Source organism: Taudactylus pleione, unplaced genomic scaffold, assembly GCF_031769625.1.
Source record: "Taudactylus pleione unplaced genomic scaffold, aTauple2 ptg000457l, whole genome shotgun sequence".
In the NCBI taxonomy this organism is placed as follows: Eukaryota; Metazoa; Chordata; class Amphibia; order Anura; family Myobatrachidae; genus Taudactylus; species Taudactylus pleione.
The window spans coordinates 3,199,809-3,212,007 of NW_028284859.1; the positions used below are offsets into that span (position 1 = coordinate 3,199,809).

The following is a 12,199-nucleotide window of genomic DNA, read 5'->3' on the forward strand; positions in this document are numbered from 1 at the left end:
AATCTCTAATAGCAACACTTGAGGTCAAAGCTTTGCCCACTTTTACAGTATGACATTGCATTTTGCCAAGACAACCGATTTGCCACCTACTGTATATACAAACTATTACTTTTATGGCTGACCACATGCTTAGCATGCCATGCATAATAGATACCAGGTCACTGAATAAAAAGAATTTAATACGGTCATATGAAAATAATGGTGAAAAAATAAATGTGTCAAACTTCTGACAGGCTTGCTATACATCCCAGATTTTCTGGGATCGTACCAAATTGGGGTCTATGCCTCGGCGTCCCATAAACAGTTTTTGGGATACACGTGTCCTGCTTTCGCCAGACAGGCACCAACCAATAGGACCCAGTTGCTTGCCAGAGGCGCACCGTCCGACATCTCCTACTAGGCATGCGCTGCACTCAGCCAAGTCTTTCCTCAAAGCTAGTGGACGTGCCCCTGAACGTCCTGCAAGTGTGGGAGAAACACTCTGCTGGTCACCCAAAGACTGCTGCTTGCAAAATGTGAAGCCCGTCTGAGCTGTGTAAGAGTTAATAAGTTCCCGGTTGTGTTTGGGGTTTAGTCCCCGCATGCAGACCTCTTTAACCCCTCTATTCCAGAGATTCTGATAAAGTGTAAGGATTTGAAACTAAGCAGTGTAAAAGAACAACATCTATGAAAAACAAATGTAAGCAAGTGTAGTTTACTTCTAACATACACATGACAGAGCCTGTTTGCACTGGATTGCAGGTGTTTGCAAGTGTCTGACCAGGCCCGTAGCTAGGGTAGTGCGGCCGGTGCCATCGCACAGGGCACCACAGATCAGGGGGTGCTGTTTGGGCCTATCAAATTTGTTTATTATCATTCTTGCTTGTAGCTTCCTCTTAGGTCATTCCCAGCATCTCCTGGCCTCTCCTATCTCTTCCCCATAAGGCCATGGCCCTTTTTTGGGTGCATTATGTCCCTTTGAAAAATGAGGGGGGGCGCCAATGCTCTGGCACAGGGCACCAAAATGTCTAGTTACGGCTCTGTGTCTGACAAACAAATACACAGTGACAAAGATGTCTGCAGTCTTTTCTACACTACATCTACCTACAACTCTAATGGAGACTAGTAATGTATTTAGTATTACATCATGAACTACAACCCACACCCTCTCCATGTACTCTCCTGTGTGAAAGGGAACCTAAAATCATGAGGAAGGGGCTTACATGCAGTCCAAAATACACAAGATTCGTTTGGCTTCTCAACAAGTTCAGAACTCAAAGTTCTGGTGTGTTCTGTTTTCAGCAAAAGCGAACCGCTCATCTCAAAGATATTTTTGTTTGTTTTTGCAGGTCATTTTAAATTAGTATATGTAGCCCAACCCTTTAGCCCTATTAAATGTCAAACACAAAAATTAGCATATACAGAATGTAGATGTATTTTTTGAAAATTTCTGGCAATTACTTTTGTTTGCAGAAATCATTAATACTGCCCTATCCCTGGACTTTAGAGCAATATATTTGTGCTATAATACAGAAACACAAGGGGCAGTAAGGAGAGCTAGTAGAGGAATTCAGTCTAGTAGTGTCTTTACGGGATAGGTCACAGGGCACATCAGGAAAGTGTAACCAATATAGTGCACCCATACCCTCAGATGTGCACAGCTACTGCAGAGGACACCCGATGGTGCATGACTACAGCACCATACTTGGCACCAGAACCCACATCTTGTCAGCCTTCTGTGTTTTACTGTATGGTTATAGTTAATTGCAGGGGTTTTATGCATGTAAAAGTACTTACCCACTCTTGAAAGTGCTGGGATACTTCCTTTTGGCGGAATAGTCTCCCTTGTCTTACAAAAGAGGGCAACTCATGCCACCCAACGGTAACCAGCGCTTACTGGCAAAAGTGGGTGAGGAAAAAGGACATGACATGATTCACTATAAATTGTGGCCCACGATTACACGATTTATGGTGGCCTGCCCGCATTCCGACCAGAGATGGTTCCTGGAGAGAAACTTGCCAGAGGCGGCAAGTATGATGTAAATCAGATGTAGCAGAGTGTAAAGCATTGCCTTGTCATTTGTAGTGTCAACATGAGAGGTTTTAAACCTTCAGACCAAATTATAGCCATTGGTCTTGCGACATGGCTAAATCATGGCATATCACCTAATGCCATCTCTGGAGACCTTTAGAGCAGCAGCATACAGTAGTTTCACCAATATATGAAATACAATTTAAGATTGATGTTGAAGGCAAGAAACAAGTAGAGTATTGGTATATGGCACTTCAGTGGTTACATTGCTTTGCATATGTTAGCTATGTAGGCAGTCTGAGAGCAGTAACCACTACTTTCACCGCCAATACCTGAAGGGGACAGAAAACCTAATTTATATCTGTGTTTTTTTGTGGAAATCTGGCAAAGGCAATAGCAGTATGATAGATCATTTAGAATTTAGACCTTGTGCCAATATATTTGAATTTTAGGAAATTAAATCCACTTACTTGGCATCTTAAAAGTAGACACAAAGCGATGAAACATGCTCTTACAGGGGTCAGGCATGGCTACCGTTCCTAACTCACAGGCTATAATCCTCTTATGACTTTCATTTAACTTCTTAGAGTCACTCTGTAGGAACCTGCTCATGTAAGTCACATTTCCATTTTCAATTGTGAATTTGTGCATGAGGGCCATGCCATCAAACCAATGGTTATACCTGCCAAAAACATGTACATTAGTCAGTCTCAGATCCACTGATGATATAAATACTAATATTTATTAACATTCAGTCAGTGTTCTACTGATCATCTAACAACTGTCATTTTCACCAATATTAGGCAAATGCAGCAATGAGCTGTCAGATTAATATACAACATCAATGAAATAAATTGGCAGAGCACTAGATAACATACTTTTGAAAATGACTATATACTAAAAGTGGACAAAGCCAGTGACGGAACTAGAGAGTGGTGGGCCCAGGTGCAAGAATATACTTTGGGTCCCCCTATGCAGTGCCCGAAGTAGTAGTCCCCGCTATACAGGGCCCCCAGTAGCAGCCCCCCCATGGGACCCCAGTAGCAGCCCCCCTACACAGTGATCCCAGTAGCAGCCCCTATATGCTGTGACAGTGTTATTTCCCGTGCCCCTTTAAACAATAACAAAACAAAAACAACAACTTACCTGAATCCCAGCTCCTGCCGATGTCAGCTTTCCCCGGCCCGCTCTTCTGCACTATGGGAGAGACATCATGACGTCTCTCCCATCACCCGCTGTGGGGGGGGGGGCAGAACGCGGAGCTGATGGGTGATCTCATCTATCTATACACTCTAAAATTGTCGCTATTTAGCGTTATGAGTCTCACAAGAAATATTTGCTTTCAGACCGATTATGGTTCCAAAGCACAAAAAATAATTCACCATAAAAACAGAGATAGTTACACGCTGTGATCTAAATTACAATTAGCGCAAACAAATTATACAGTCACAAGGTACAGTCATTGCATATGCACGCGCTCTGGATCCAGATCTCGGCATCAAAGATGAAACCTCCATCAACAGCAAAGAAAGATGACTGCCATCTAGTTTCAGAGAGCCTGCATATATACTCTTACAGGGATAGGCAATACAATAAAACAGGTTGGCATGATTCCATTGGTGGTTCTTCCTGGTTCTTTTGTTATAGTACAGTTCATAGTTAAATTCGTATGGTCACAGTCCAGCCTCCAAAAGATCTTTGTGTCAATTTTCCCGCAGCACAACAAATCTAAACTGGCTGCAGTACAGGATACATTTGAATGCCTAACTATGATCCATAATTTGCAGACACATGTTGCGATTTCTGACCTGAGACCTTCTGCAAGCTGTGTAGCCCAGCTTTATTAACCCAACAGCTAACCAGTGCGGGACGCAGTGACACTCCTGCCACTGTATAAATGGATTTTAGCGTGTTTTCCAGCTTTGTCGGAGGACTCCTTTAAAGAAACAACTCCCGGAACAGGAAGCACCGTCTTTTTAGAAAGACGGGATACGGAGGGATCTACAGCTGGGGGAGTTTCGCATAATTTTCTACTATCTGGTGGAAATGGATAATAGGATAAAATTTTCTTAGAGATTTGAAACCTCTTATCAGGGTTTTTCCACGCTGAGGCTAGGATATCATCCAACTCCTCTGAAGCTGGGAAAGTGACAGCCTGTCTAAATCTCTTACCAAAAATAGACGGTTTAGAAGACACCTCTGAGTCCTCTATGTGTAAAGCCTGGCGTACTGCAGTGATTAATGCATCTACGCCCTGTGATATAGGTTCCAATTCATCAGGAAACTGAACCTCTTCTTGAACCTCACCCTCCTCAGGTTCCTGTGCTTCCTCATCATCCAAATCATCCCAATGTAAAGGATTCTGGATAATTCTCTTATTAGGGACATTCTATAACGAGGCAGTAGGAGGGGCCTGGGACATAACTTTAGTAAGTCCCTCCACAGATTTGGCTAAAGAACGTGCCCAATCTGGCTCAGGTGATCTGTGTGTGATCACCTCCCTGTCCCTGCGAGCTGCTTCAAGCTCAGAGAGTCTAGTCCTAACCGAAGTTATTTGATTAGACCATAACTGTTGGGATGGAGTGTCGGCAGCCTGCGGCTGAGACACACACTTGTCACACAGCAGAGAGGAGTTAGATTGCTCTTGTGTGAACTTTTTGCATGAGAAGGACTTTTGTGTAGCCTTAGAAGCCATGCTGCAGCACTGTCACACACACACACCACACAGTAGGTGAGAGACAGATATAGAGACTATAACCAAGGGAGGCAGAGAGGGAGATTGCTATGCACCCTAGCAGCTCTATAATAGAGCTATAAATAGCCCTTAAAAGAAAACTTTAACTGGCCTTAATCAGGTTCTCTTTGATGCAGTCTCCAGGAGCAGCCCTTTCCTCTAAAATGGCCCCCAGCGTCTACTGCAGAAGCGCTGGGGATGCTGGGAGGCAGGAACAGAAGACGGACTTAAGCACCGCCCCCTCCGCTATGGCGCCTTCACCGCGCTAGTGCTACTGCTCGATTGCCCGCCTGAATGAAGTCCTGACTCTCCCGCTAGTCGGGGAGCCAGGACGCACTGACCTTCACACTGCCAAGGCTGCCGGCGGCGTGGTCTATGCTGGGGGGAAGCCCGCGATGAGCGCCGCATGCAGCGCGTCTAGGGCTCCCCAGAGGCAGCTCCAGCGGTGCAGACAGGCAGGGGCAGTTGGCTGCCTGTCTGCATCCTCAAATCATTCGTAAAGCTTGTTCTAAATGTGCCTTAATGGAGCATAGGTCCAGCTCCCAGGGCACAAACTTTAGACTGACCTTGGGAGGGGGGGGGGGTTTCGGCGGTATAGAGGGGGAGGAGCTAGCTACCATTCAAATTTTTTTATTAAAGGTGCCAGCTCCCGGCTAACCCACTTCTATACCCGATTGTACTGAGGCTCCAGTGTCCCCTAGTGGATGAAGGAGAAATGACAGTCAGAAGCCGATTGGTTAGTACTTTCTCTCTCTCCAAGGTGTGATACATATCCCCCAAAGGATGAAAGCCCCTCTCCCAGGCCACAGTTATTGGCAGGAGTAGCCTCTACAGTACACAGTTACAAAAACAGGTCTGCTTCCAGGGACAGCTGGGAGACTGTGCAGAGGGCGCAAAGCATGGAACATTATCCAAATAGACAGGTAATGTATACTCTCATACAGTATGGGATACTGGTTGTAATTATATGGAAGAAGCAGCATGGTGCACAGGGTTTCGTGAAGTATTCTATCGGTCCACTGGGTATAGTCAGGGGGACCTGGAGGTGGTGTGGGTATTATTTACATGGGCTTGCTAGAGGGTCCCAGGTCCGGCACCACTCTCTGCCTTACTCCTGCCAGCACAGAGTGTTTTTTTCTTCTCTCTTTAGCTCAAGGGGGCATGGCCACAGCTCCTATGATTAGGCCATACCCCCCCTTCTCCTGGGTCCAGCTAGGTTCTCTATGCCCCTGGGTATAGTCACAGGGTACTATGAGGGTACAGTGGGCCTGATTCAGACCCGCTCGCGAGCTCTGAGCGCTCACAAGCGGGTCGATGTTGGCCAAGTGCGCATGATGGAGCCGGCTCCGTCGTACGCATGCGCGAAACCCGAATAACGATGACCAAGTCGTCGCTATGGGTCTCGCACCAAAGGGGGCGTGCTGTCGATGGTGATTGCCCAGACAGAGGCGTTCCCATGGGAACGCCTACCGTCTGGGGCCGGCCCCAATGACATCACTAGTGATGTCAGTGGGAGTGCTTTTGGCTCCGATAGAGCCAAAAGCACTCCAGGGCTTGCGGCAACGAGACCCTACTGCAAGGATCTTGTCACAAGCCCTATGGTCGCGACCATCATTTTGGCCGCTCACTATAGCTGTGGTGGTCTTAAATTCAGAGGGACGGCCCTGATTCAGAGAGAGCGCTCTGTCAGAGCATCTGGCTCTGCATCAGTGCCAGTGTTTACTGCAGGGTACCATCGGAGGGGGGCTGCAGGCCTCTGCATACAGCATGTTGCAAAGGGAGCACAATGTATACTTCATGGTACTACGGGGCACTGTAGGGTTCTATTGGGGCACTGTGCATCCTGTGGGATACTACGATGGCACTGTGCATACTGTGGGGATAGCATTATTGCTTGCACATTTGTTTCAGACATGGACTACTATCAATACAATGCAACTGGTATTTTCCCTTCAGTCCTGCAACATAGCCTTTGACAGCATTCCATGATGGCCACAAAGCTCACTACTGAACATGTACAGTGGTTGTCTTGTCTTTACTGTCTAAAAGTGACATGGTGGGAGACAGAAGTCTCCTGCTTAGCTCATACAAGAGACCTAGATAATACTTCCTTATATACTGGTCCCAGCATTCCACACCACTACCCGCAAGCAGCATACACTCATCAGCTGGTGATTTATACAGAGCACCGCTCCACTCCATTACCAGCATACATGTAACAGCAAGTACAGATGTACCTATCTTTCAATAAGCCAAACACCATTGTCAACCACTTAACTGGCATTTTTTTCAGTCAAAACCGCACAGAAACTCTTTAAAAAAAATAAAAAAAAATGTAATTTATATTTATTACACACACACACACTATATTATACACCAACATATTCACACACACACACCGCTAGGGAAGGTTTGGTATCCCGACCCCCCCTGTTCGTAGGCCCCATTGTAATTTAACATCCCACCCTGTGTAAAAAGATCCCCAGCAACAACCCCCACCTCCCTAGTTATAATAGGTACTTGTGGAACAGACCCCAACCTCATCCTCAGGTACTATGGGTGCTCAATTTAGGGCCCCCCACTTACAGTATGCAGAATGGATGTCCCCTGCTAAAGCTGGGGGACAGACACACAATATATGAACACACTGCCACACTGAACACACAACACACAGCGCTGCTAAATCACAGCAGGGATTGGGATACGTGGGGGACAAAGGTGGAATTGAGGCCGGAAGGAGGTGGCAGCATACTTGCCTACTTTGAAAATTACTGAGGGAGATTGTAGATGGCTGCAGAATGTGACGCTTTTGTGGGAACGTGGTCTGCTCCACCCAAAGGGCATGTCTAACTCCACCTATGGGCATATATATTACTATAAGCTGACGCCCTAGCTCCCCCACTGACATTAATACATCTCTACCCTGCCATATTGACAGTAATAGATTCCCCCCCAGACACACACATTCATTTATATGGATACACACACACACACGAATAGATTCATATGCACACACATCCCATCAACAGATTCATACACAGTCTCACCAACATCCCATGAATAGATTCATACAGTCTCTCACACACAGACACCCAGTCAGTCACACACATCATATGAAGATTTCACCCCACACACACACACACAGTAATAGGTCTCCCTCCCCCACGGCACTGACATGAGTTATACATTTTGCAGGAGTTGCAGTGAGCTCTAAACACTCAGTCTCATGGTGCATACACACTAGACAATATCGCTCAGGGAGCATATCGTCTAGTGTGTCCCCGGCAGGGAGTGCTCAATGTCGTTCATGATATTGAGCACACCCGCTGAACGATATCATTAACAATATCGTTCAGCACCGGGCTCTCTTCCCCCATTCCCCAACACGCAGCAACCTGACGACATCATGCAGCAGTGTGTGAGCAGGGGAAGGCGTGCCCAGGAGACTTCCGGGCCAGCAGCAGCCACACTCCTGCCTCCCTGCACCTGGTGAGTACGCCCCTGCGTCTTAATCTCGGGCCCCGCCCCCTTTATCTCCGGACTTGCGCAGTCCGGATTTTTAGACAGTGCAGAGGGAATGCGGGGGTATTCAACCTACTTTACGTGGTAGCGGGAGCTCCCTCCTTTATTCGGGAGACTCCCGTGAAAATCTGGAGGGTAGGCAACTCTGGGTGGCAGGCCTCGCTTCCGGCTGCCCAGGTATATAGCAGCAGCCACGGACTGCTTCTAGTCACTACTAGTAGTGTGACCAATGCTACTCAGCAGCCACAGTAGGAGGGTGTCACGCTGGTTGCCCAGGGACACAGCATGAGCCGCGGCTACTGCTTTTAATGAAGGGGGCGATGCTGGCTGCACGATCACTGCTGGCCACAGTGATCGGTACACAACTGCAGCTGCAGGAGCCGTGGTTTATGCTTCTATGGAAGGAAGGGGGATGCCGCTGGGTGCCCGATCACTGTCCAGCAATGATTGGAGCATCAGATGCAACCATGTCAGGGAAATCCCAGTCTGGTGTGGTCATGTGGTACCCCCATAGTTATGGGGTTACCCCTTTAGCTAGTTAAGGTATATAGTTACCCTGCAAACCCCCTTCAGTTTTTTTTTGTATCAAGTCTATACAGCACCATTGGCCCCATAGGCAGGTATAGTGAACTGACCCTGCTCTCCCTGGACCACACTGAGCATGTACAAACTGGGGGTGGGGGGGGGGGGAGGAAAAGGAAATGCTCCTGGGTCATTAACCCATTTTTGCGGGATAATCTTGCCCCACTCATTGGTAGCCTGGGTGTCAAAGCAGAAATCCTTGTAGGCGGCCTGTTGCTGGGGGTCCCCTGTCTACTCATGGAAGCTGGACTGACAGGGAGGAGTGTATGGGAGAGCTTATATAATGCCAATCCCAAGGGAAGGATGGGCTGTTCTGTATTAAGTTCCTGTGGAGTGCCCTTGGATCTGTGGAATCTGGAGGAGAGCGTAGTAGTGTGGAGACCTGCATCGCATCTGTGGATCTGCTGGATAAGGGGTGCGGTACCCCTTTTGTTTGCCCTGGATTACAATTACTGCAGTCAGTGCAGCACAGGAAAACCATGTTTGTCTATAAGTGAACGGTACTGGAGAAGGAGCCTGACAGCTGCTGCTGCAGTGGAGCATGTTCGTGGCACCAAGCGGGGCAAGGCTGGACCTGCCAACCCCCTAGGAAAGTGGCACCAGAATGGAGTGCAGTGGAGGGCCGGAGAACCTAAGAACCCCCCCGCTTGGGACACCACTGCTGGAGGGAAGATGACTAATGTTATTCCCCCTTCTGTGCATCGGGAGCTGGGTCATAAAGACCGCTGTCGCTTACCTGCTGAAGCTGCTGGAGAGGGTTCCTGTCAGCCTGCCTTGGATCAAGCTCCGCTGAGGACCCTTGAAGCTGTGGAGCCATCCTGCTGGTGCCCTTCAGGACAGGCTGTTGTTGGTCTAAGGTCTGCCGGGCCGAAGCAGTGAGCCAGGATTGTTCCACGGACGTTGCTGGGTGAAGAGGACGGAAAGCCCCAGCACTGAAGTGTGACAGCACCCGCCACTAGGATCTATTGGGAGCACCAAAAGGACCCCATTAGTCGGAGGCTGCCCAGATAGGTGCCCGTGGACCAGAGTTCTGCACCCAAGGAGCTGCCTGCTGGAGCCGGAGGAAGAAACCAATGTGGATTGGAGGTATGGCTGCCAGGAGGAAGTTCGTCGGGGAGGACGGCTTTTAAAAGGGAGCCGGAAGCCGCGGGCAGAAGAGAACAGCCACGGAGGAAGAATGCTCCAGGACCTCTCAGTTGCCGCATTTTCCTGCCGGATGGAGCCCCATGAGGAGGGATTACCCCTTATTGCACCCTTAAGTTCCTGCCTGGAAGTCGTGTCGTGGAGCTCTGGTGCAGTGCTCTGCATTCCGGAGCTCTGGTGGATATTGAAGGAGGCTGAACAGCCAGAGCCAGGGGTGAGAACCTCTAATCTCCCTATACCAGCCCTTACCTCCACCCTGCCCTTAGTGCAACTCCTGCCTTTAGTTATATCATTACCCTGCCGGGACACCCCTTTTCCCCCTCCTAGGACCAGAGACAAGTGGGGGTAGTCCTCAACAGTTAAAAGTTCTATCTAGACTGGGGTATCTGATTTTGTATAGGGGTCAGGGTTTTTTATTAGTTTGCATCATACAGCTGTGTGTGGGAAGTTAGGGATAGATTGCTCTCTCCCTCTGTACAAATTTGTGGCGTGTGTGTTATTTCTCTCCTGTGAACCTCCAGCTCATGCCTGGGAGGGGATGTGATTTGGCTGTGGGGTCAGCTCATGTCTGATGCCCGTGATATTAATGTAAATGCTGTTTTACTCTCCCTTGCCAATGAAAATGTATGTGTATTTGCTGATATAAATGTAAATACAAATGTCATTAATGCACTGCTTGTTGCCGGTATCAATTGCAGAGTCAGTTTGTTATAATGTAATGTATGCTCATCCTTGCCGGTGCACTACTGCTCTCAGCAAAGATTGCGTTTCCCGTAGTTGACCTTGACTTGCCAGCTGGGGTCCCTGGTAAAGGATAGGGAGGTATTAAGTAAATATCTTTGTATTGAAAAGTGTAATTTTTTTTATTTATTCTGTTTATGGTAAACATTTTCTGTGTCAATTGTTGTTTGTTTATTGGCAAAAATAAAATTGATTTGTACCGTTCTGACTGGTCACTGTCAGCTAAAGGGGAATATCAGGCTTGCCTCTGTCAGTGTGTCCTACCTTAGCTATGGGGAAGTCAGTCACCGAAGCATTCCGAACACACTTGAACCTGGTGCTAGTGGTGCAGTACTGTACAAACTTTCAGAGCATCACAGTCGCATGGCAAGTGGTTAAGTAACTGAGCTGTTTGAGTCATCCACTGGTGTGTGCCTATAGAACTCTGCAATATTAACATCTTCACACATAATTTCCAACACAATCCCTATCTAGTGGCATGCTGCAAACAAGCTTCAGGATTTCACCAGGTGGCACCTGGTCACACCTAGCCTGCATTAGATATAACCATGAAGGGAGGGGGTGACAGGCCTATTAGACAGTGCAGGACACGACCCCTTTGGTGATGCTCCACATGATTCTTTTCTAAACTCAGAGACAAAAAGTAGGCTATTATATATAGTACTAGTAAAGGGACCAGACATATGAGGGGTCAGCTCAGTCTACTCACTGTAGAGCATAGTCTTTACATTGTCTTATCCACATTGCGGATGCAGCAAACCACCACTCAGTGTACTAGGGATGCTGGGCTGCGATTTTACCCACACAAGAATTTTAAACACATACAAAGTGGCAAATGAAGCACAACGGGACTTGAATAACAGAATGTAATCAGATCTCACTTGTCGTTTCCAAACTCAAATTTCCCCGGACCATTGCGGAGCAGGCTGCCCTCTATCCAATCAGGGACTGTCCCAGTAATCAGAGTGGGGACAGGCTCCAGAGTCTCTTCCACGGTCTGGAATAGGGGAGCGATGCATTCTTTATCTCCTCCACCTTCTGTGGAGGATGTGTGCTGTTGATTTTCTTTTGGTGAATATAATTAAAACCTGAGGACAACATAAGAATGAAAAACAGACTTATTTATAATGTACCAAGGTTTTTCAACCCCTCCTTGGTTTAATGATCTTGCTTCTCCCAGTTTGGCTCATGTGACATTTTCTTTACTCCTGTAATTTATTTTCCCTGGGCTATTTGTATGCTGAAATGAATAGCTCATTAAATAGGTTACTGCTGGAAAAACATTGAAGCAGTCCTATAGCCATGTTTTCCCAGAGCTGTAAATCATTCTTCCCTACTCCCTGGAAGGTGCGGGTTACTCCTGATTTTCTGGGCAGTATTCCGCACCCCTGGTAAAGTGGGTGATCTAGACAAGAAACAAAAAAGGTTTCCCCCAGCAGTAGGATATCAGCAATAAGACAAGAAAA

The 12,199-nt window shown here is 47.5% G+C and overlaps 1 protein-coding gene across 2 annotated transcripts in view; it reads right to left on the bottom strand.

Annotated features, from left to right (window-relative positions):
* LOC148504759 (carotenoid-cleaving dioxygenase, mitochondrial-like) overlaps positions 1-11,820 on the bottom strand; it is a 54,605-nt gene extending 42,785 nt beyond the window's left edge. The window contains exons 1-2 of one of the 2 annotated variants that reach the window (XM_088448543.1): positions 11,615-11,820; positions 2,482-2,693 (exon numbers count right to left, since the gene is read on the bottom strand). In XM_088448543.1, coding sequence (XP_088304669.1) covers positions 2,482-2,671 — 190 coding nt within the window. In that variant the 5' untranslated portion in view covers positions 2,672-2,693; positions 11,615-11,820. The remainder of the gene's footprint in view (positions 1-2,481; positions 2,694-11,614) is intronic. The other variant, XM_088448544.1, reaches the window with a different exon arrangement.
* Positions 11,821-12,199: the final 379 nt, after the last annotated feature.